Below are 26420 nucleotides of genomic sequence, written 5' to 3'. Positions count from 1 at the left end.
ATGTATGTTAACTTGTAAAGTTTTTTGCATTAATGAGCAGGTTTTAAGCATGGAAACAAAATATTAGGTAGGAATAAACATTAACATCTTAAAGAACAATAATAAAACATAAGACCTATCAAAAAAAAAAAAAAAGGCATATTTCTCATGCCTTCTATCACTATTGAACTCTTCCAAATGGAGATATTTTACAATAGAAGCACGCATATCTATCTGTTATCGACCGTCAGCCTCCTGGGCTGGCACCACTTACCTGCTCTAATACATACGCTGCACCAGAATCAATAGCACCGCCCAGCTCACGATACTGACCAGAGTACCTGATGTACCCCCAGGTGAGAAGCGCTATTAACAGCAGCCCAACCATACAGTTGAACAGCTGGGCCACCACCTCAAGACCAATAAAGCCAGTGAGGCCGGAGGCGATGTACAGAGCCACGATGCCCGTGAAGAGCACTGCGGGGGTTCGGAAGGTGCTGAAGACGTTCTTGCTACTGTTGTGCTTGCAGAAGTTCTCGTAGAGTTCCTTGATCTCCTCCTCCAGCTCCTGCTGGTAACGAAGGCTAAAATCCTTCCCACCCATCTTTTTCGTCTTCTTAAAATGGTCCAGAGCAAGCTGTTTGAATTCGCAGTGCTTCTCCTCTAGAATGTCTGGAGACAGATAAGGTTTGTCTCCCCCACAAACCTAACGAGAATAAAGACAGAACGCAGTAAAGAATCCTTCAGAAACAAGTGCCAAATAAAACAAGTGAAAACGCTGAAAAGCTTAGAAAATTTTAAGATACTAGAAACGAACTTTAAAATGATGACTAAGATCAATAAAGTCTGGGTTCAATTCTTCTGAAAAGCACACTTACTAACCAGGGTGATACTGATCAGTGAGAGCAGTGCCGCTGTAAGAAAGTCTTGCTTAGAAAGGGTCGTAATTAAAAGGCCCCAATAACCAGGATAACCTGAATGTTGCCTCATCATCATAAGCTATACTAAGCAGGATCAAGCTTGGACTTCTCAAGTTAAAAATATTGCCCAGGTTAGATATTTCAGAATAAGACTTACGTCCAACATACCTCTTCCATGTTGTTGTAATAAACATCCTTGGCAGAGGCTGCAGCTGCTAAATTGTTGGCTTCAGCAGTGGCCTTTGAAGAAAGGAAACCACAAATTATAAATTCTTTCTCTTTTAATATTCTTCCACAAATAACCAAACAGAAGTTCTGTTTCACTCTATTCCCCATTCTTCTTCCTTTATGATTCTTCTGTTATTTTTCAGGTTTCCACAAAGTCCAACTGATTAAATAAAATACACCTTTTCTGCTAGATTTTCTGCCAAAAAATATTCTCATACATAAGAATCTGTCATAAAACTAAACCTCTGAAAATATGTCCTTTGCTTCAATTTTGTATGTTAAGGAATAGATGTAACTCAGAAGAGAAAAAATTTATCTTTACAATACCAATCTCACACGCTAACTCCCTTTGTGAAAATGTTTATCTACTAAAGAAATAAACATTTGGCAATAAACAACCTTATCTTCAGTATGTGTAAGTCAGAAATCATATGTATTCACAAAATGACATCTTGAAAACATCAAAATGTTGATAATAAAACTGGCTGAAAATGAAAAACCTGATTAGTAAATAGATAAGTCAGGACATGTTTTACGAAAATAGACAACAGGAAATAGGAGAACAGTTTGTCTAACGGAGTGGGGTATGTTTAACCTGCGTACAATACTTCTGGGGGGACTCTGTTCTGTTCTAACTCCACCACCATGAATACAGACAAAAAAGTCTCAAGGTAGTCACACTGCTGAAAACATGCTAAACATGAACAGACCTCAGCATAATGAAAAAGGGGGCCCTTCCCTGGTGGCTCAGTGGTAAAGAATCTGTCTGCCAATGCAGGGGACACAGATTCGATCCCTGGTCCAGGACGATTCTACACACCAGGAGGCAACTAAGCCTGTGTGCTACAACTACTGAGCCCATGCTCTAGACCCTGTGAGCCAAAACTACTGAACTAACTCGCACGCCCCAGAGCCCAGGCTCTGCAAAAAGGGAAGCCACCGTAGTAAGAAGCCCAGTGCACTGCAACGGAGAGTAGCCCCCACTCCAGAAAGCCCTCGCGCAGCAACAAAGACCCAGCACAGCCAAAAATAAAGCTTTTTTAAAAAAAGAAAAGGGGAAAACTACCAGGACTGTCAAAGAACTGCTTACCTGAAGCATGGATTTGGGGTGAGGCAGATCTTCTCCTTGGTAAATTTTAATATATGCCTTAGAATATAAACAGAAAACAATTATGAAAAACGCCACTCGTCATATTTAACTGCAGCTTACCTTTCAGAAACAGTGACCGTACAATTGCATTTTCCTAGAGACCTAGATCCACACCCAGGAATTAGCAAAAACACAGCACGCCTCCGAGTGCATGTTAGCATTTTTTTAGTTAACTAGAAATGTTCTCAAAGCAGCACACGCCTACCAAGGCTATGGCTCCCGCCAGACTCCCCATGCACGCTGGCCTCACCACTGCCTGTGGGCAGAGTGACCATCCGCCGTGAGGTAGTCGTGTCACATCTAGGTGCCGTCTCCTACTCACAGCAACTTCCTAACCACCTCCTCTCCACACCATCTTCCTTGAGGAACAGTCTTCCTTTAGCCACAGTAATCACTCCTCTAAGAGAGTGCAGAGAACAGCCATTTGGTGCCTAGACCAATACTGCCACCCAGTGGCCCACTCCTGGAAGGACGATGGAATCTGAAAAGGCTTTTCCTTCCAACTTCCCCCAAGCTTTAAAATACCTGAACTGAGTTAATAACCTATATCAGTTTCACCAAAAGTCAAATATTTTAATAATGAAAACCCCGTATTTACCTTAAAATACTCCAGCAGTCCCCGACAGGTGACTTTTGAGCCATTGATCTCCTTTTCCATTAAGTTGGCTGGGTTTAATACATGCAGTATCAGTGTCTGTAACTGCTCTTTGAATTCACTGGCAATGTCTGTCCACAGGACCAAGAACAAGGAAACAATAAGCCAAAGAGATTTATTCAGCCAAGGGGAGCATAAAGCACAATCTTTGGTCCATCTGGTTGTTCTAACATCTCTAGCTGAAAGGGAGCGGCAGGAGTCCCAGACTGTGAGCCGGGCCCTCTCTGGCAATGACCAGGCTGCTGACGGTCTCTATTCTCACGTGACTGTGCGGTCTCCTTCCCTTCTGCAGGATTAAGTCCTCTCTAGTCCAGAACAGAATACGCAGGATATCGCTACCCTGGTTTTCACTCTGCGAGATTCACGTCTACTCCCTACACGTCCAGGAAATTTTACTTTTTATTTTACAGGACTTCCCTGGCAGTTCAGTGGTAAGGACTTCACCTTCCAATCAGGAGGTGGGGGTTCAATCCCTGGTCGGGGAACTAAGATTCTACATGCCTTGTGGCCAAAAAGCCAAAACATAAAACAGAAGTAGTGTTGTAACAAATTCAATAAAGACTTCAAAAATGGTCCACATCAAAAAAAAAAAAAAAATTAAAAAAAAAATAATAATTTCATTAACATATCTTCAGGAAAATCCTTATCAGCCCTTCAGGTTCTCCCAGACCAGGCCTTTGCCACACCCTCACTCTTCCCCTTAAAAGCATTATAAATCGCTATTTATCCATTTGCTTTACTTTTGTTCATTTTTTTAACATTAAAGGAAGTAGAAGCACCTGAATCTCATATTTATTTTCTATCCTCTCCTCAGAGAGGTTCTCTGGGCCACCCCAAAGGGAAAAGACTACTATTTCAGGAGACATGACAGCTGCTTTCCAGCTTCTGTAGAGTTCCCACAGAAGGAAGGGTCAGGAAGCTATTAAACAGAGCTCTTTCCTCAAAGTGAGAACTAGCTGGCCCAAGTATGAAAATGCAAGGAATCTGATTTATATGATCCAGCATCTTCATAATTCAAGTTATTGAATTCAACTAATTCAAACTATCAGCTAAAAATAAAGTAGACAGGAACCCACATAAAGGTAGGAACTCCTTAACACTGCATAGCCCAAATTTACAAAATGGAGACAGTCTTATGTATTCATTTAACAGATTTTGACCACCTTTTTGTGGCAGGCATTGTTGTACGAGTTGGGGATACAGCAGTGAATAAAACAAAAGTGGTTTACTAAATTTTTTCCAGCTACAAGGATCACCATAAAAATCTCCACAGGAAAAAACTTCAGGTCATTTTATCTCTGAAGATTATAAGGTCTTCTAAGCGGAATTACTAGGTATGTGAGGAAATATAAATTTCTGGAAAATATTCAAAACTATTTAAAAAATAACCATCCATAAAACCCACCATCAGACAATCAAAATTCACATTTAAAATACTCTCCCCTTCCTTTTTAAGGCTCTTATATATTGCTAAACTGCTTTTGTAGAAGATTGTACCAACTTATATTCCTATCACCAACATGTGAGAAGGCTTGTTCATTACTATGAACTCACGAGATTTTTATTGTTTTTAAAACCTTTACTGACTTGACTGGCGAAAAATCGTATCTTGCGGTTTCTGCTTCTGACAGTACTAAACATCAGAGAATCGGAAGGGATCTTCTTCCTAACAAGATCCTGCAAAAGATACATTCTATTCCACTGTAGACTTGGAAGTCTACAAAGAGAGTCTACAAAGTCTACAAAGAGAGCTGCAAGGAACTGAGTAGGTAGGGGGTGAGCTGAAACCAGAGCACTGAGCTAAGTACATGTGAAGCTGTGGCTCGTTTGAGGCCATTCACTATAATGGGGTAACAAACTTTGTGCAAAAATAATTGCTGAATTAAGTTGGATCCTGAAACGGCACTGCAATGGTCCTGGGCTGGTAAGCCCCCGGCTCCCCGAAGAAGCAAACACAGATCAAATCTCCTCTGGAGAAAAAAAAGATCTGAATAATATAACAAAGAACAGCACAGAGAGATCGGATGATGCAAAATAAGGAAGAAAACTAAGATACGGAAGACAGAATACAAGGTTCACAACTTAAAACAGACATATAGAATCTTGACATTGCAGAGAAAGAACACCCAATCGAAAACTAGACAAGAAGAATTTCAGAGGAAAGGAAACATGAATGGAAATAAATACATGAAAAGATATTCAACCCCATTAGTAATCAGATAAATGCAATTTAAGATCACAATGAGATACTATTTTATAATCACTAATTTAACAAAACTAAGATGGCTGTTAATATCAAATGTTGCCAAGGATATGGATCAATGGGAATTTTTATAACACTGATGCTGCTGCTGCTACTGCTAAGTCACTTCAGTCGTGTCCGACTCTGTGTGACCCCACAGACGGAAGCCCACCAGGCTCCCCCGTCCCTGGGATTCTCCAGGCAAGAACACTGGAGTGGGTTGCCATTTCTTTCCCCAATGCATGAAAGTGAAAAGTGAAAGCTAAGTTGCTCAGTCGTGTCCGACCCTCAGCGACCCCATGGACTGCAGCCTTCCAGGCTCCTCCATCCATGGGATTTTCCAGGCAGGAGTACTGGAGTGGGGTGCCATGGGAGTGTAAATTGGAATAAGAACTTTGGAAAACAATTTGGCATTACCTAAGGTGAAAATATATGTATTTCAATTATCCATCAATCCCGCTTTTAAGCACATAACCTGGGAAACTCCCATATATCCACATCCACAAGAATGTTCATAGCAGTGCTATTCATAATGGCAAAAAAACTGGAGAAGCCCAAGCTTCCACTGAGAATAAACTGTTATATTCACAGAAGGCTCTGTTATCCTACAATGAAGCTGAATGAATTACAATCCCATGCAATAATACAGATAGCCTTAAAAATAAAGCACACAAAGACGGTAACGACAACCCTATATGCGAGACAGCAAAAGAGACACAGACGTGAAGAACAGACTTTTGGACTCTGTGGGAGATGAGGGTGGGATGATTTGAGAGAACAGCATTGAAACATGTATATTACTATATGTAAAACAGATGACCAGTGCCAAGTTCGATGCATGAAGCAGAGCCCCCAAAGTTGGTGCTCTGGGATGACCCAGAGGGATGGGGAGGTGGGAAGGGGGTTCAGGATGGGGGGACACATGTACACACGTGATTGATTCATGTTGATGTACGGCAAAAAACACCACAATATTGTAATTAGCCTCCAATTAAAATATATAAATTAAAAGAAAACAAAAATAAAAAATAAAGATCACCGTGAAAATGCAAATTGGCCACATACTATATTTTTATAAAGTTCAAAAAAAAAAATTGAAGAAACTTAGCAAAAGACTGTTAAGTGAATCAAACACAAGGGCTTCCCTGGTGGCTCAGCTGGTAAAGAATCTGCCTGCAATGCGGGAGACCTGGGTTTGATCCCTGGGTGGGAAAGATCCCCTGGAAAAGGGAGCAGCTATCCACTCCGATATTCTGGCCTGGAGAATTCCATGGATAGAGGGCCAGGTGGACTATAGTCCATGGGGCCCCAAAGAGTTGGACACGACTGAGCGACTTTCACTTCACTTCACTTCACATACAAGTAATAACTTTTTTAATTCAAAGACAAGACAGCATAAGCAAAATTTAGAACAGTAGTTATTTCTGTGGAGAGGCAGGGAGAAGGAAAGAAGCGTACAAATATAGAAAACAGCACTGATAATGTTCTTGGTAAGACTAGAAAACTACAGCCCTTGGGCCAAATATGACAGCTAACTATATTTATAAATAAAGTTTTACTGAAATAGAACCATGTACAATCATTAATACAATTGTCTATGGCTGCTTTCTTGCTACAAAGTAGATCTAAGTAATTGTATGGCCCACAAAGTCTAAAACATTTAGTTTAGTCCATTACAGAAAGTGTGCCAATTCTAGCTCCAGATATTAATAGTAAGTTGGGCAATGGGTTGATGATACTCATTACACTTCATACCTTACATATATACATTATATATATTCTTTCTTATATGTAATACTGATGCATTCTTTTGGATATCAAATAGCATATTTAAAAATTTAATGGTAGATCATTCTTTTAATTTGCTTTTATTTATTTTATTACTTGTTAGGCCAAACTCTCTCCCATATTTGTTCATTAGCTGATTACCTTTTCAGTAAAGGCCTTTATCTTAGTCACTCTTCAGCAAGTAAATAAATATATTGTTCTTTATGTATACTATAACTGAAATTTTTCTCCATTTTATTTGCCTTTTTATAAACATGCATAAGATTATTACGTATTCAAAACTATAGCACTTTTTCTTGATAATTTCTTTTATTCCTTCTAATTTTAAAGAGTCCTTCCCCAATTCCAGAGGTCAAATAAAATTAATTTTTCCCCATGCTTTCAATTTTATAATTAGAGTTCACTTATGGCTCATAAATTGAAATCTGCATGAGATTTTTTTTCTAAATAGTAACATATACTTCTAATCACTCATTTCTACACCATCTTAAATAATCAATCATAAGATCTCTTGACATCAAAAAATATGTTTTTTAATGAGATACCTAAATAAACAGATACCAATCTCCATCTAAATACCCTTAATTTCATAGTCCTCTCAGGATGGAACCAAAATATAGCCCTATACCAACTTTAAAAAGGTGTTGATCCCTACATTTAACATTTGATAAAGGTGACATTTCAACCAGTGAGGACAAGTCGGACTCTTCGACAGTGTTGAGACGCATAGGCAGTCATTCGGAAAATAAGCTGGATCCAAACTGGATCATTGGGAAAGACCCTGACCCTGGGAAAGACTGACGGGAGGAGAAGGGGATGACAGAGGAGGACATGGTTGGATGGCATAACCGACTCAATGGACATGAGTTTGAGCAAGCTCTGGAGGTTGGTGATGGACAGAGAAGCCTGGTGTGCTGCAGTCCCTGGGGTCACAAAGAGTCGGACATGACTGAGTGACTGAACTGAATTGAACTGTAACTGGATCATAAATTATAATGTGAAAAAATGGGACCCCAAAATTTCAAGAAAGAAAAAGTGGGACAAATTCTTTAAAACCCCAAAGTGAAACACAAATAAGTGTACATATTAATAACATGCTATCCTATGTATATTTATATTTGCTTTGCATATACTAAAGAAACTCTGGAAGCCTACAAAAAAGAGACTTTTCACTGAATACATTTTAATCCTTTTTGGGATTTAAAACATGTGACTGCATTATCCACTCGGAAAAATCTTAAAGGTTTCAATGGTCATCACACTGAAAGACTGAGAGCCTCAGAAATATTTCACACAAGAAACAGCAGGATCTATAGACACCACAAATGGTATTGTCTATAGTTTTACCCAGATTTAATAGACCCTCAGCAATTAATGTTTCTATGAAGGCTGTACCAAAATATGAGTTTTAGACTTAAGAGCAGATAAGAACTACTGTCACATGACTTAGACAATTTCAACATCTCATGGCGTCCAAGAAGATTGCTCCCTACAATGTCTTCTGTTTAATTTCTAGCTAAATATCTCAGTAGTTACTGTATTAGGTCTCTCTGCTCTAGTAAAAAAGGAAGACAGTTTTCTTTATGGTGATGACAGTCATCCTGTGTCTGTTGAAAAGGAGTCTCAAAAATGAGCTAATCTCCTAGCTAACTACTATAGGAAGCAGCAGCTTAGCACTGATTATACCATAAATAAGATTGTGTCTGGCAGGTGTTCACCTCTGAATAAATGGTTATTCTTTTAAAAAATAAAGTAAGACCAGTAAAACAATCCCTGAAGTAATTAGGGGAACATTTGCAGAAACAGCTTCAGAATGCAGTTCTTAATAAATTTAAATGTTCTACAAAAACTACATGAAGGTCTTTTTCTGGATTACCGCTAAACATTCTCAGGCTAATGTCTTATCCAAGTTATACAGAGCAGAGCTGCAGGATCTCAACCAAGTCAATGTACAAGTATATGCTTGAGAAAATACAATGTCTAGGTAATTTTTTTAACTCCGAGAAATGTTATCAACTCTACTTAAAGGTCCCCCACAACGAAGTTTATGTGGTTCTCAGCCAAGCACTTGCCAAATATTCACAAGTCTCACACTATTTGCAATGTAACATCCTCAATTTGCTCTTCACTCAAAACCCTTCAATATCTTGTTTTAAAGGCTCCCTAAAATTATAAATACCCACAAACCTTTGCAGAGCTAACAAGAATTCTTCATCAACAACCCTCCTAATGACTATAGTTTCCTTAACAGACACACAGGGGCAAACTATTAACATATTTTTAAAGTGAAACAATAAAGGAAATTTTTATTTCTCAAATCCTTCCTTTTTTAAAAACAACCTCATAAATATTCAGTTTTAAATAATTAGGATCATACAATATATGCTACTACTCTGCACTTTCCACATTTAACAACATATCATGAACATCTTTCTATGTAAATACAGATGGAGCCATCTATCTATTTTTTCCTTTTAAATGATTTATTTTCATTCCTTTGTGAGATATACCGTAATTGAACCAACTCTTCAGAAATATATATTTGGGTTGCTTCCAATAATTCACTGTTATAATAATGCATTAGGGGCACTATTCTTGTCCACGTATTTTTATCTATTTATATATGCATAATTCCTTAGGAAAATTTCCTAAAAGTGAAATACTGGATCAAAAGTTGTGAACATTTACAATGCTGCTACTGTGGTACAGACTATACAAATTGGTACCGACACATTTGCACTTTCTTGATTATTGCTAGGCAACACATATTTTCATTAATTATGCCTTGACCATCTGTATTTCTTCCTTTGGGACTTGCCTTTCCATGTAGTAAAAAAGAATTTTAACCCTAAAAATGTGTTTTATAGTTTTATCACTCATAGTGAATAAATTATAAGACCAAAGGTTGCTTATATAGAATTTGTTCCCTATTTTATAATATGAAGCTTAGCACCCTGAATGTTTAGTGACAAACCCTTCATACCTGTAAATCTGTGTACTCTGGAGTGTCCCCCACTAAAATGCATGTCTATCTGGAATCTCAGAATGTGATCTCATTTAAAAATAGAGGCTTTACAGATGTGATAAGCTGAGATCATACTGGATGAAAGTGGGACCTAAATTCAAAGACCAGTGTCCTTGTAAGAAGAGAGAACACAGAGAAGGTGGCCAGTGACCACAGAGGCAGAGAGTAGAGTGATGAAACTAAAAGCCAAGTTATTCCAAGGACTGCCAGCAACCAAGAGGACAGGACAGCTTCCCCTCAAGAGCCTCCAGGAAGAGCCTCACCTGACAACATCCTGATTTCGGAATTCTGGTCTCCTGAACTGTTAGTGGATGAATTTCTTAAGAAATCTAGTTTATGGTGTTTTTTTACAGCAGTTCCTAGGAAACTAACATAAAATACATACCCAAGGGTGATAGAAAATTTCAAAAGTCAAGGTTAAAGAACTTTAAAAAGCTCTTCCTGTTTCCTAGAATAACATGATGAAAATTAATTTTAAAACAGAATATTCTGAAATATTTAGATGTTGAATAATACGGAGGAATGTCATGTTTATATATTATGTATGTTACTCGCAAGGAGATCCAATATGTCCATCCTAAAGGAGACCAGTCCTGGGTGTTCACTGGAAGGACTGATGCTGAGGCTAAAACTCCAATACTTTGGCCACCTTGTGCGAAGAGCTGACTCACTGGAAAAGACCCTGATGTTGGAAGGGATTGGGGGCAGGAGGAGAAGGGGATGACAGAGGATGAGATGGCTGGATGGCATCACCAACTCGATGGACATGAGTTTGGGTGAACTCCAGGAGTCGGTGATGGACAGGGAGGCCTGGCATGCTGCAATTCATGGGGTTGCAAAGTCGGACACGACTGAGCAACTGAACTGAACTGAACTGATGCCCAATAACCTGAAACCACCCTAAAGCAAGACCAAAGGTATGAGGAGTCACTTCCACCCATCCTCTCTTAAACACCGTCAGTTAAGATTTCACTGGATAGCTTCCCTACCAGTGATGAATATACCAGAGCTCAGATTTGGTAAAGTCATGTCTAATAATGGAGCGTTAAAATCCTAAAGAACACCTTACCTACAAACTCAACTTTCTCACCTACTCAACTCAGAGAATTCACTCACAACTGCTTTTGTTTCAGCACCAGTGTTGCCTAAGCAGATTTCTCTCCAAAGACAGGCCCCAACCTTGGGTTTCCGAACTGCCAACCTACAGGCTGTGAAAGTTTCCCCTTCAGGAAAGCGGCCAACCACATGAAATGTCACACAGGTGGCAAACAGAAGGTAAAGGTAAGCCTTTCAGACTCATAAGACCAGCTGGAATGTAAATCTTAAGCTGAATGAGCATATTAACTTTCTTGAATCCACTGAGTTACATAAATTGAAAATTATGCATTTTATGTTTAATACGAAGTAATAAAAAACTGCCACTTCACAAGACAAGTTCTAGTAACTAAGCAGTGTAAATGCTCTAGGTGACTTGCCCAGTACGGCAGAACTTCCGTTCTAGCACACTACAGCTTTGAGCAAGGATCTGGACGTGGATCTCTGCCCCACCACCTACTAGCTGAGTACTCTGAGCAAGTTATGTAACTTTTCTAAGCCGGTTTCTTCACTTGTAAGATAAAGGAAAAAATATCAGTTCCATGGAATTACTGGGAACATTAAGTATAAAAGTAACTAGCACAGGGATGGTGCTCAGTCGCTCTAGTTGTGTCTGACTCTTTGCGACCCCGTGGACTGCAGCCTGCTAGTCCTTGGGATTCTCCAGGCAAGAATACTGGAGTGGACTGCCATTTCCTACTCCACATAGTGCTGCTGCTATGGTCTGAATGTCCGTGTCCTTCCAAAACCCACATGTTGAAATTCTAACCCCAAAGGTGATAGTATCAGTAGGCGGGGCCTTTGGGAAGTGATCAGGTCGTGGGAGTGAAGCCAGGTGGGATCAGTGCTCCTATGAAAGAGATCCTACCATGCTCTCCAGCCCATTCCCCCCAAAAGGATACAACCAGAAGTTTTAAGGCCAGAAAGACAACCTCACCGGATCATGCTGGCACTCAGATCTGGGAAATCCAGCCTCCAGAACTATGAGAAATTAATTTCTATTTTTTATAAACTACCCAGTCTATGGTATTTTGTCACAGCAGCCTGGAGAGACTGACAAATGGCCTCTAAAAATGGCAGCTATTATTATTTCAATTTTACTAAGAACCTAAGAAGCTCAAATGGGCTTCCCTGGTGGCTCAGTGATAAAGAATCCACCTGCCAATGCAGGAGACATGGGTTCAATCTCAGGGGATCAGAAATATCCCCTAGAGAAGGAAATGACAACCCTCTCCAGTATTCTTGCTGGGAAATCCCCTGAACAGAAGAGTCTGGTGGGCTACAGTCCATGGGGCTGCAAAAATAGTCAGACTGGACTTAGTGACTGTATAACAAAAAAAGAAGCTCAGATTAATTTATAAACAAAAGTGCTTGGTTAAACCCATGTGTAAACTGAAGACTAGCCATTAAATGACCCAAGGTTTTAGTGAGGAAGGATCAAAAATAAGACAATGGAACCCAAGAGTCCCACCTCTGATTCCTCTAAGCTACTGTCAGGTTAGCACTCCCTGATAGTAACTCATGACCCAGCATCAAGTTTGCTATAATCACAAATAAGATGAAAACAGTAGCCACGCCATGCATCATACCACCTTTGCTTGGGACTTTAGTTTTACTTCATAAAAATGAGCTGACTAATGTTAAGTCTTCCTTTATCTAGCATTTTTATCTCTTGTAAACCAGGAATCACAACATCATTCTTAGAAAGATCATTAATGGGTACTACCACAACCATTTCAGATGGAGAAACTAAGATAATATAATTCTGATGGTCACACTAAGGCAGGAAGAAAAAACTGAACTAGACTCTAAACACTATCCTTTCTGAAAGAACACAGTATTTCTGTCAAGGACTTACTATTCACAACCGATATTTTCTGGTCACTCTTTTTAATTCCAAAGATAAAAATCACATGTATAAATAACATCATTTGCAACACACCTTTCAATTTGCCATCAAAGTCAGGGCTTGTGGCCACCTGGAGTCCCGGATGTGGTAGCAGAAAACAGGAGACGCTGGAGAAACATGAATGGATGTGATTCCGGACATTCTGAATTTCTTCATGCTGGTGTTCTTTTACCTGCCAATAGAGGCCAACAATTTACAAACGACCACATGTTTCTCCTAACCAGCACTCACTCGTATAGGACAAAGGGAAGAAGACTTTCTGACTCTAAAAGATCACAGTGGCCCAGGTGCTGTCCAATAAGAAAACTCAGAACCCTGAGAAGCAATAAATGCATAAATTTGATTAACTATGGCTTGGCTCTTAGAGCTATCAAAGAACAGGTACTAAAGAGTTTTCTTAAAAGAGTATTGCACAAGACTTAGGAAGAATAAGGAAAGATTTGTGGGCATGAAGGACAAGGAAAGGCTTGTGGGCATGAACCAGTGAGCAGTAATTGACAAAGGACCCCTGTGTTTTAATTTTGGAAAACAGGCTAAGCCTGTTTGTATCCACACCAGAAACCAAAAGCACATATAGACTCACATGTGAATTGTGAAATGGAAATTGCAATCAAAGCTTGGGTTTTTGCCTGGGGTTTTTCTCTCCAATCCCTGTGAGTTATATACACGGGTTCTTTAACCTTACCATGAATAATATCAGTTTGTGCTAATTAATATTCCTAAGTATTTAACACACAATGTAATTTTCCATAATCTGCTTTAAATACAGTGGTGGAGAGTGGTTTAGTCGCTAGGTCGTGTCTGACTCCTGTGACCCCACGGATTGTAGCCAGCCAGACTCCTCTGTCCATGGGATTTCCCAGGCAAGAATACTGGAATAGGTTGACATTTCTTTGTCCAGAGGATCTTCCTGATCCAGGAATTGAACCCAGGTCTCCTGCACTGCAGGCAGATTCTTTACCAACTGAGCTAAGAGGAAATCCCTTAAAATACTTTGCTAAAGTATTAAAATATTTTAATATTTTAATACCTTAAATATTTAAAGTAAAGTATTTAAATATTTGCTAAAGGCAAATGAGAAAGTTATCACTACTTTTAGGTAATTCATCAGAAGACTGTATTTCTATTTACCTGTAGACGCTTTTCCAAAAATGACATTCCTCCCTGTAATCCATAGTTGTATTCATAAGGGAAACTCCAGTCTCGAACCAGGAACATCAGTGTCTATTTAGAAAAAGAGCAGAACGCATTATAAAACTGCATAAATGCATTTTCAAAATAACCACTGAAACACTTCGCAAAATGCCACCTTCTTCAAAAGGGGCAAGAGAATGTGCTAAATGAATTATCTACCCAATCCTACCCTGTAATGTCTTAGAAACTCTATAAAGACTAGAAGGACATGTATAAGCCATTTGTGAGGTCAGTATATCCTATCTGATATTTTTGTCCTCATGGGTTAAGAGGAAGAGATTGATGAAAATAGACTGATGAGAAAATGCTACATTCACGGGTCTGCTCAAAAGGCAAGTATGAAGAATATTGTGAAGGACAAGAAAAAAAAGAGCACTAGCTAATCATAAAATGAGACCTGTTAATGTCAGACAGGAAAAAAAAACTAAAATAAAAAATAATGCTTAGAGATCCTTTAATCTTACTGAGGTTACTGTGCATTCTCATCCTCATAAAGCAATTAGCTAAAGCTGGGGTCAGCAAAGGTTTTCTGTAAAGGGCCAGAGAGTAAATATTTCAGACTGTTGTAGCAAAAAGCATCCATGGACAATACAAATAAGTGTAGCTAAGTTCCAATAAAGCCTTCACTATGGCCAACTGACATTTAAATTTCAGATTATTTCCACATACCATGAAATATTATTCCTCTTTTGATTTTTTTTCAACCATTTACAAATGTAAAAAAAAAACCATTCCTAACTCCCAGGTCATATAAAAACAGGCAGCTGGCTGTATTTGGCCTATGGATTATAGTTTGCCCATCTATGAACTAAAACAAAGATGTGACTTATATTTACAGTTAACAGCCTACCTGGAAGGGTTTTTGGAAAATTTCATCCATCGCCAGACGACCATATTCTGTGAAGAGCTTTAAAAAAGAAGAGTTATGGTTTGTAAGGCAATATTACATAAAATATTTTAATGGCTATTCTTTAGCAAATAATTCTTTTAACAGACTGAATACTACTTATATGAGACCAAAATTCTACACTCCCACAGGAGTCACAAATCTTAAAATAATCTAGACTATTTCTCTCTCAGAAATTCCTCATTCCAATTCATTAGCAAACCCAAAATCCAACCATGTGCAACTTCCACATGGCTTAGAATATTGCGATAGCTTCTCACTGTGTCAGCCCCACAGACTCTGCTCAATACAGTGGCCACGGTGGCTCTGTTATACAGAAGGTTAGTCAGACCACATGATGCCTCTGCTCAAAACCCTTCAACCTCACTGTGCATAAAAGCCAGACCCTACAGTGTGATCTGGCCACATTGGCCCTCCTTGATGTTCCTCAAACTTGCTGCATGCACTGCCATCCTAGGGCCTTTGTTCTGATGCCTCCTTCTGCCTGCAATGTCCTTCCCCCCAAACACCTGAACAGCTACAACCCTCCTTCAGGCATTTACTCCAATGACTCCTTCCTAATGAAGGCTCCCATGGCCATCTACCTAAAAACATTACACCTCTCCACCCAGTACTTCCTGTCCCATGTCCTTTCAAATTTTTCTCCTCACTTGTCTATCTAACACACTATACCTTTACTTATCTTGATTAGTATCTGTCTTCACTACTAGAATTTAAAGTCCATGAGGGCAGGGACGCTCTGTGCACTATGGGACCTCCAGCACCGAGGACAGCATGTACCAGACCTGTAGGATGCACGCTGTTCGAATGACCCAATGAAGGAATTCTTTAAAGTTAGGGTTTACACATTTACCTCTATTTCTTCATGAAGCTGCACCAAAAAGTACAGCAAAATGAAGTGCAAAAGTTATAAACTCACAGGACAGAGAGGAAGAGAAAGGGTATGAAAAAGAAGAGTTGTCACAAACACTCTGGAAGGAGAACAAACAAGAACTGTCTTGGGTTTTGGCTTTCTCCACCCCTCTAAGAATAAGAGATCTATGAGGCAGGGGCCAAAAAGTAACAAGCAGAGTCTCTCAGCAGAATACCTGAAAGGCTCAGAAATTAAAGCACCAGTTACCCTGAAACAGGAGGTGAGGGAGGATGACTGATGACTGACGACATTTCCTGATGACTAAGGAAATGGGTAGAAGTCTTTATATATATTACATACACATATGACTTCCAGCTTCCCCAACTGTGAGATGACACATTTCTACGTTTTAAGCCACCCAGGTTGTGGCACTCTGTGAGGTGTGTGCAGTAGTCCTGACACATCACTCATGCCCAGTCATTTCTGCACCCTCCCACTGACTGGACTACAAAATCCATCAAGAATCAAGTCTACCTCACACACTAGTGCATCTGCAGCGCTTGGTCCACTGCCTCACACTAATTGCTGTTGCTGCTGTTTAGTTGCTCAGTCAAGTCCGACTCTCTGGGACCCCATAGACTGTGGCCTGCCAGGCTCCTCTGTCTGTGGGATTTCCCAGGCAAGAATATTGGACTGGGTTGCCATTTCCTTTTCCAGGGGATCTTCCTGACCCAGGGATCGAACTCACGTCTCCTACACTGGCAGGTGGATTCTTTCCCACCGATCTACCAGGGAAGCCCTCACACAAATTAGGTATTCCAAAAAATGTGTGAAAGAAAGGAGCTTAGAAAGGGGTCAGTTTCAGGTGAAAAGGTATCAAAGTCAAGTTTTGATGGATACGTATCACGGAGCAACAGCTCTCAACCACTGAATGATGGCACTGGTGTAGAACCACCAATTATGAAGTACAAGTAACTGGTAATAGTAACATCAAGAGCCAAAATTTTGGAATTATTTTTTTTAAGGAATATAAATTAAAACTAATTCAAGGTAATCTCTATAATAAATGACACCCCCAAGACTCTCACATTCTGATATATTTCCTGGATGTCAGTGGGAAGAGTAGAATTTGAGAAGCATGCCAGACTGCATCCAACTCTGGGATATCCAATGAAGAGGATTTTACAGGAAACATGTGTAAGAACTGCTGCTATGGAGTGAGGACAATGACTAATAACAGTAACAGGTTTAATAGGTAACAGATAGCACATATTAAGCACATACTGTTTTCCAGGCAATGACCCTATGCCTTTTATGAATACTAGTTTATTTAGCCTCACTTGAATTACTGCAGTAGGTTCATAAGCAGTCTCACTGAATGCATCATTGCACCTCTAAAAATATACTCTAAACACAACAGTCACCATGATCCTTTTATCACATGTCAAGCAATATCCTCTGATCAAAACCTGGCTCCCATCTCATGCAGAGGAAAAGCCCAAGTCCTTACAAAGCAGGGCATCACTGGAAGCTGAGCGCCCACCTCTCTGACGTCATCACTCACCCTTCTCCTACTCATCCTCCAGCCTCACCCACTGGCCTCCACGCTGTTCCTGGACCCACCAAGGACACTCCACATCAAGGTCTGTTTTCCCGCTGTTTCCTTCCCTGCATCACTTTCCCCCCAAAATATCTGCAGGATTTACCCTCTCACTTTTTTCGGTCCCCTGCTTAACTCAATAAGAGCATCCCTGACCACTCCAATCATAGATGCACAGAGTGAAGGACTACCATGAGCCCACACCTTCCTCCACATTTCAATCTTTTGCTGAAACTACTCAGTTGTAAAATGCACCTTGGCCTTAAAACTTTTAAATGACATTATTAACATTTTTATGAGGAATACATACCTGCAGCTGTTGAAGATCATCTTCTTGAATGTTCTGGGACAAATTATAAATCTAGAAAACAAAAATTCAGATTGATACTACTCTACTCTACTTCATAAATCTGGCAGGTGGATTTCTACGTTTTAAGCCACCCAGGTGGCTTAAATACCAAGTAAGTCTAAAGCAGTGACCAGAAGCTTGTACAGTTAAAGGTCTGCATATAAAAATACGAGGTCTGTTTAAACAGTAATATTATCTGTCTTTTTGGAGAACTATGCATATAAGGTTGAAATAGCATAATTCTTCCTTTATAGTTTAAAATACAGTTTTCTTACTTTTTTATACCAAAAAAGTAAGAAATTTTCCCATATAATGCAATTGATTTAACTTCAATTTCCATTTTTCAGACTTTTCCTGGAATATACTATATTATGACCAAAGTGGGAAAATATTAGTAATTTAGGCTGCTTCTTGAGCTTGTAAGAGCTTCACTGATACCCGTAGTATAAAAAAAAATTACTTATACTTATCACCATAGGAATTCTGATAACAGAACAATAGCTGAAACTTGATGTGTCCTCTTTATCCTATTTCTTCTACAAAATGTTTTCCTAGTCAAGTGGTTTTTACCTGCACAGAGCTAGTCATGGTGCTCAGAGCGAAGATGGTTGCACAGTCTTTCACTGTGGACTGGCTGTCAAATGCCCCCTGGGTGTCCATCAGAACAACTGCAACCTATAAAACACACACACACACACACACAGAATAGGTTCAAGTGAGAAGGGGGAAGCACATGCTTGCAGGTTCTATCAGAAAAGCACAATTACAGCTAACCCTTGAACAACATGGGTGTGAACCACATGGGTCCACTTACATGCAGATTTTTTTCAATAAAGGTAAGTATTTAGATGCCTTGGTTTTTTCTGATCAAAGAACTTTGCCGGAAAAGATTATCTGCTCTGACAGTACAGAACAGAGGTGTTTACAGAGCAATATGAAAAGAGAGGAAAATCACCCTAATAATTAAGACAGCCAAATGTTGAAGCCAATTAGCTCACTTTTCAAGCCAGTCCTGTGGATGTTTTTGTTGTTGAAAAACAAATTTAAAATATTGACTTAGTTTAAACTCAGGCATTATTCAATAAAAATAAAACATATGGCCTTGTTGGCATTCACCTGCAAAGCTGAATACTTCTCTTTAAGTTATAGGATTTTCTGGTCATTTGACAAAAGAAAAACCAACATTTATTTCAATCTTTACAAAAGAGACCACACCACAGATGCCAAATGAAAGTAACAGAATCAAAGCCATCGTTCTCTCTGTGTAACTAGGTCTCATGAAGCCTCATTCTTTCCAAAAAGAACTTAATGACCCAGTCCCACCTTAAAAGTGAGATTTATGTAAAAATGTTAAAAAAAAAAAAAAAAAGATGCAGTACCTACCATCCTTGCATAACTTCCGATAATTGAAAAGATATCTGCACTCCCACATTCACTGCAGCATTATTCACAATAACCAAGGTACAGAAACAGGCTAAATGTTGTTTGACTGATGAATGGATAAACAAAAAGGAGTACATATCCATACACTGGATTATTTTACCATGGAAATGAGTCAAGTCTCAATACATATGTTACATCATGGTAGGGCCTTGAGGGCACTGGGCTGGCTGGAAGAGGTCATACAAAATACCCATATTTTATATGATTCCATTTGTATGAAACAGCAAACATGGAAGAGGAAAGGAGATCGGGTGTGGCCAGGGGCTGGAAGAAGAGGGAAATGGGACGTGACTGAGTTTCTTTTGGGGGGTGATAAAAATGTTCTAGCATTACATGGTAATACTTGCACAGTCTTATAAGTGTACTAAAAATACCTGAATTACACACTTTGAAAGGATGAATTTTATTGTAGGCAAATTATCTCTCAATGAAAAAGAAAATCATAACATCTGCTAATAAGAAAAATGAGGCTAACTAGAGGGAAAAAGAAGAAATACTAAAGAGAAGCTCTTTGAGGAGTGGGAGTCCTATGTACACTTAAAGTACTGGATATTTGGAGGGAAATGGTATTCATATATCATGTAGTGGAACAGTAAAATGCCCTAACGACCTTCAAGAACAGTTTGGCAACAGTGAGAAATAGAGGAAATGGGTATTCTCAGACCCAGTAATTTTACTTTTAAGAGACTTTCCAATGTTTTTCACTAGAACCCACAGTAAGAAATATATTTTATATTACAATCAAATATGCACATGCATTAAGCTGAAATTTAATTTTTATCTGCACTATATATACTCTAATACTTCCTAGTTCTTATTTTTAAAAAACTGGTCATAACAGTCAAAGTTCGATGCATTAGACAGGGCACTCAAAGCTGGTGCACTGGGACAACCCAGAGGGATGGGATGGGGAGGAGAGAGGTGGGAGGGGGGCCCGGGATGGGGGACACATGTACACCCGTGTACATGAACACCCGTGTTCAAAATTCTCCAAGCCAGGTTTCAACAGTATGTGAACTGTGACTTCCAGATGTTCAAGCTGGTTTTAGAAAAGGCAGAGGAACCAGGGATGAAATTGCCAACATCCGCTGGATCATGGAAAAAGTAAGAGAGTTCCAGAAAAACATCTATTTCTGCTTTATTGACTATGCCAAAGCCTTTGACTGTGTGGATCACAACAAACTGTGGGAAATTCTTAGCGATGTGAATACCAGACCATCTGACCTGCCTCTTGAGAAATCTGTATGCAGGTCAGGAAGCAACAGTTAGAACTGGACATGGAACAACAGACTGGTTCCAAATAGGAAAAGGAATACGTCAAGGCTGCATATTGTCACCCTGCTTATTTAACTTATGTGCAGAGTACATCATGAGAAACGCTGGACTGGAAGAAACACAAGCTGGAATCAAGATTGCTGGGAGAAATACCAATAACCTCAGATACGCAGATGACACCACCCTTATGGCAGAAAGCGAAGAAGAACTAAAGAGTCTCTTGATAAAAGTGAAAGAGGAGAGTGAAAAAGTTGGCTTAAAGCTCAACATTCAGAAAACGAAGATCATGGCATCTGGTCTCATCACTTCATGGCAAATAGATGGGGAAACAGTGGAAACAGTGACAGACTTTATTTTGGGGGGCTCCAAAATCACTGCAGATGGTGACTGCAACCATGAAATTAAAAGACACTCTTTGGAAGAAAAGTTATGACCAACCTAGACAGCATGTTAAAAAGCAGAGACATTACTTTGCCAACAAAGGTCTGTCTCATCAAGGCTATGGTTTTTCCAGTAGTCATGTATAGATGTGAGAGTTGGACTATAAAGAAAGCTGAGTGCCAAAGAATTGATGCTTTTAACTGTGGTGTTGGAGAAGACTCTTGAGAGTCCCTTGGACTGCAAGAAGATCTAACCAGTCCATCCTAAAGGAGATCAGCCCTGAATATTCATTGGAAGGACTGATGTTAAAGCTGAAACTCTAAAACTTTGGCCACCTGATGCAAAGAACTGACTCACCTGAAAAGATCCTGATGCTGGGAAAGACTGAAGGCGGGAGAAGGGGACGACAGAGGGTAAGATGGCTGGATGGCATCACCGACTCAATGGACATGAGTTTGAGTAAATTCCGGGAGTTGGTGATGGACAGGGAGGCCTGGCGTGCTGCTGTCCATGGGGTTGTAAAGAGTTGGACACGACTGACCGACTGAACTGAACTGAACTGTACACCCATGGCTGATTTATATCAATGTATGGCAAAACCACAATATTGTAAAGCAATTAGCCTCCAATTAAAATTAATTAATTTAAAAAAATAAAATGAATAATTAATCTGAAAAAACGAAACTGGTCATAAGCAATAAATTGATTTCTCTACACTTTATTGGGTCATGGACACAGTTCAAAAAACTGTGGCCTGGAGACATGCTTGCACACTACTCGCAAAAACATTTTTCGGGTTGTTCACTATAGCAGGGATTACAAAATGAAAAAAAAACAATCTAAATGCCCACCAATAGGGAAATAGGTAAATAAAATAAGACATATTCATCTGATGACTACTGTCCCTGGTGGCTCAGACAATAAAGAATCTGCCTGAGGAGAAGGCAATAACAACCCACTCCAGTGTTCTTGCCTGGAGAATCCGAGGGACTGGGGAGCCTGGTGGGCTGCCATCTATGGGGTCACACAGAGTCGGAAATGACTGAAGTGACTTAGCAGCAGCAGCAGCAGGAGTGGGATTGGTGGACAACTCTCTTTTTAGTTTTCTGAGAACTGTTTATAATGTTCTGTATAGGGGCTGTACCAGTTTATATTCCCACAACAGTGTGGGTGTCTTCCCTTTTCTCTCCACCCTCTCCAGCATTCGTTATTTCCAGAATTTTTAATGATGGCCATTCTGACCAGTGTGAGGTGGTACCAAGTGTAGTTCTGATTTACATTTCTCAGAGCCATCTATTTTTAACCAGTTTCGTTTGTACTCTCTTGGTGGTTATTTTCCTATTTAAAATATACTTGTATTGCTGTTTCTTGATTTATCAAATTTAGAAATTATTTCTTCATGCTCTAAATTCAAGAAAGCATTGTTGACACCTGTCTTTTCCTCCCTTTATAATTTTTTGAATAATTATAAAACCCTTTTACTTCCTCTGTTGCTTAACTCTGTTACTTTAATATAAACAACTATTTCCTACTCATCAGGTTCTCTTTTTGTGTGTGTATCAATATTCCTTTTCATACCTTTTTTCTTCCAGTTTTCTTGAGGTATAATTGACAGATAGCACTACATAAGTTTAAGGTTTATACCATAATGATTTGACTTACATCATGAAATGTTTATTACAATAAGTTTAGGGAATATCAATCAACTTCACATAGATACTAAATTAAAGAAATTTTTTTCCTTGTGGTGAGAACTCTTAGGATTTACTCTCTTAACAGCTTTCATATATAACATACAGCATGTTAATTATATTATGTTGTACATTAATTACATCCCTTGTGCTTATTTATCTTATAAACAGACATTTGTACCTTTTGACTGAATACATCTAATTCTCCCCATCTTTCATCACTAGCCTCTGGTAGCCACAAAACTCTCTTTTTCTATGAGTTTGTTTATTGGTTAGTTTGTTTTTAAAGTATAACTGACCTATGCCATTGTCTTAGTTTGTGGTACATAGTGATTCGATTTTTTCTGTATGTTCAAAAAAATCGCCATGCTAAGTCCAGTTTTCATCTGTCACCATACAAAGATTATATTGACTATCTTCTCTATAATGTATATGTCATGCCCATTACTCATTTATTTTGTATCTGGAAGTTTGTACCTCTTAATCTCCCTCACCTATTTTTTTCCTCCTCCAACTTCAATCCCCTCTAGCAACCATCTGCTTGCTCTCCAGATCTAGAACTCATTTTCATTTTGTTACATTTGTTCACTTGTTTCAATTTTTAGATTCCACATATAAGCAAAATTGTGCAGAATTTGAAAAAAAAAAAAAGAATCTGTCTGAATTCAGGAGACTCGGGGTTCAATCTCTGGGTTGGAAAGATCCCCTGGAGAAGGAAATGGCAACCTACTCTGGTACTGTGGTCTGGAGAATCACATGGACAGAGGAGCCTGGTGGGCTACAGTCCAGGGGGTCACAATGAGTCAGACATGACTGAGCAACTAACACTTTATGAAACAGAGGCAAAACACTGGGCATCAGGTAACAAAGGATAATGATCCTTGAGAGAAAGGAAACAGATGAGGTCAGCCCTGCAGGTGACACAGCTAACTGGCTAAGGAGGGGGAACCCAGGCAGAGCCAACAGAGTCCCAGAGTTGAGAAAATACAGCTGAGAGTCAGGGAGACCAAGGCAACGGGACTCTTAGGCAGAGCGCCTGAGAGGAGAGGGCTACAGAGGCAAAGAACACCATGGATCGCAGAGTCCCCATCAAGTGTTCAGCTGAGTCTCGACAAGCTCATGTGAATAAGGAAATTACCTGATGCTGGAGAAAGAGCCATTCAAAAGGCTTAGAGGGAAGATTACCCACTGCTCACAGGGGGGCAAGAATAGCACCTCTTCCCTCCAGTCAGACTACAAAAGCCCTGTAATTCTAAAGTCTTGCCTCAGTAGTAAAGAACAAATAGCTCTAGATTAAATACAGCTGTCTCATTTAACAAACCCTAAAATTCAAAAGCAAGACCAAAAAGAATCCATCAGCTTCCAAATTTCTTAAATGCATCCTACATAACAAGCTAAGTATTTTATGGGAATTCAAAACTATCCAGCATTCAACTAGTTAAAATTCACACTAGTTAAAATTCTGGCATCCAACCAAAAGTTTGCAGGCATGCAAAGATATGACTCAAATGAGCACGCAAAGATACCACCCAAATGAGAAAAAAAATCACTGTCACAGACATAAAACTAACAGAAAATGACTCTAAAACAGTATTCTGTATACCTGTACTTCACACATTCAAAAAGTTAAGTGCCATAAAAAACATTTTTAAAAAAAGACCTAAAATAAACTGAAGATGAAAATCTCAATGTCTGAAATGAAAAATACACTAGATGAGGGACATCTCTGATGGTCCAGTGGGTAAGACTCCATACTCCCAATGCAGGGGGCCTGGGTTCAATCCGTGGTCAGAGAACTAGACACCACATGTATGCCGCAACTAAGAAGCCCCCTTGCCATGACAAAGATCCTGTGAGCCACAATTAAGACTCAGTACAGGTTCCATATAGGAAAAGGAGTACGTCAAGGCTGTATGTTGTCACCCTGCTTTATTTAACTTATATGCAGAGTACATCATGAGAAACGCTGGACTGGAAGAAACACAAGCTGGAATCAAGATTGCCGGGAGAAATATCAATAACCTCAGATATGCAGATGATACCACCCTTATGGCAGAAAGTGAAGAGGAACTAAAAAGCCTCTGGATGAAGGTCAAAGAGGAGAGTGAAAAAGTTGGCTTAAAACTCAACATTCAGAAAACTAAGATCATGGCATCTGGTCCCATCACTTCATGGGAAACAGATGGGGAAACAGTGGAAACAGTGTCAGACTTTATTTTGGGGGGCTCCAAAATCACTGCAGATGGTGACTGCAGCCATGAAATTAAAAGATGCTTATTCCTTGGAAGAAAAGTTATGACCAACCTAGATAGCATATTGAAAAGCAGAGACATTACTTTGCCAACAAAGGTCAGTCTGGTCAAGGCTATGGTTTTTCCAGTGGTCATGTATGGATGTGAGAGCTGGACTGTGAAGAAGGCTGAGCGCCAAAGAATTGATGCTTTTGAACTGGGTGTTGGAGAAGACTCTTGAGAAACCCTTGGACTGCAAGGAGATCCAACCAGTCCATTCTGAAGGAGATCAGCCCTGGGATTTCTTTGGAAGGAATGATGCTAAAGCTGAAACTCCAGTACTTTGGCCACCTCATGCGAAGAGCTGACTCATTGGAAAAGACTCTGATGCTGGAGGGGATTGGGGGCAGGAGAAGAAGGGGACGACAGAGGATGAGATGGCTGGATGGCATTACTGACTCGATGGACGTGAGTCTGAGTGAACTCTGGGAGTTGGTGATGGACAGGGAGGCCTGGCATGTTGCGATTCATGGGGTCGCAAAGAGTCGGACACGACTGAGCAACTGAACTGAACTGAACTGACAGTGAAAATAAATAATAAAGAAAAAATGTTTAAAGAAAAAAATACACTAGATGGGATTAACAACAGATTTAAAAGACTCGTGAACTAGAAGACTTAGCAACAGAAACTATCTGAAAGGAAACAGAGAAATAAAATTTTTTAAGTGAATGGAGCACCAGTGAGCTATGGGACAGCTTCAAGCAGCCTGGCATGCATGTAATAGGGACAAAACAATATTTGGAGAAGCAATGGCCCCCCAAATGTTTGAATTTTATAAAAATTATAAGCCTGCAGATTCAAAAAGCTCAAAAAAATTCAAACACAAGAAACATAAATACACAAAGACATGTCATAATCAAATTCCTAAAAAAAAAAAAAAAATGATAAAGAAAAAAAATTTTAAAGCAACCAGACAAAAAAAGACACATTAAACACAGAGACAAACAAAAATAAGTATAACAATAGATTTCTCAGCAGAAACAATGTCAGCAAAAAGGCAGGGGACTGACATCTCTGAAGCACTGAAAGATAAAACTCCCATCGTAGAATTCTATACCCAGCATAACTATTTTCAAAACAAAGGTGAAATACTTTTCAGACACAGAACAAAAGCTCAAAGAATTCCGCAACAGAAGAGTAGCACTACAAGAACTATTTAAGGAAGTCCTTCAAGCGGGAGGAAAAAATGAACACAAAAAATAGATAGAAATCTGGACACAGAAATCTGGACTTCAAAGTGAAGTACAGTTAATGGTAATTACATGTGTAAGTACATGGCTTTTTTCTTATTATTTAAATATCTTTAAAAGATAACTGAATATTTAAACATAAATAAAAATAAAAACAATGTTGTTATAGTAAAATATATGACAAAAGCACAAAACTTGGGAGGGGAGAAATGGAATATCAATTGTATCTTAATAAAGCTGTTTAAAAAATTAAA

At 39.3% G+C, this 26420-nt stretch overlaps 1 protein-coding gene across 2 annotated transcripts in view; it reads right to left on the bottom strand.

Annotated features, from left to right (window-relative positions):
- The window catches only part of ATL3 (atlastin GTPase 3), a 46499-nt gene that overhangs the window by 5285 nt on the left and 14794 nt on the right, over nucleotides 1-26420 (bottom strand). For both annotated transcript variants that reach the window (XM_027532476.1, XM_027532475.1), the window contains exons 4-12: nucleotides 18465-18569; nucleotides 17856-17906; nucleotides 15036-15092; nucleotides 14123-14215; nucleotides 13025-13163; nucleotides 2876-3003; nucleotides 2218-2274; nucleotides 1068-1139; nucleotides 254-685 (exon numbers count right to left, since the gene is read on the bottom strand). In XM_027532476.1, the coding sequence (XP_027388277.1) occupies nucleotides 254-685; nucleotides 1068-1139; nucleotides 2218-2274; nucleotides 2876-3003; nucleotides 13025-13163; nucleotides 14123-14215; nucleotides 15036-15092; nucleotides 17856-17906; nucleotides 18465-18569 (1134 nt within the window). The remainder of the gene's footprint in view (nucleotides 1-253; nucleotides 686-1067; nucleotides 1140-2217; nucleotides 2275-2875; nucleotides 3004-13024; nucleotides 13164-14122; nucleotides 14216-15035; nucleotides 15093-17855; nucleotides 17907-18464; nucleotides 18570-26420) is intronic.

This window comes from Bos indicus x Bos taurus, chromosome 29 (assembly GCF_003369695.1).
Source record: "Bos indicus x Bos taurus breed Angus x Brahman F1 hybrid chromosome 29, Bos_hybrid_MaternalHap_v2.0, whole genome shotgun sequence".
Classification (NCBI taxonomy): domain Eukaryota; kingdom Metazoa; phylum Chordata; class Mammalia; order Artiodactyla; family Bovidae; genus Bos; species Bos indicus x Bos taurus.
This window is presented reverse-complemented; position numbering and strand designations above follow the sequence as displayed.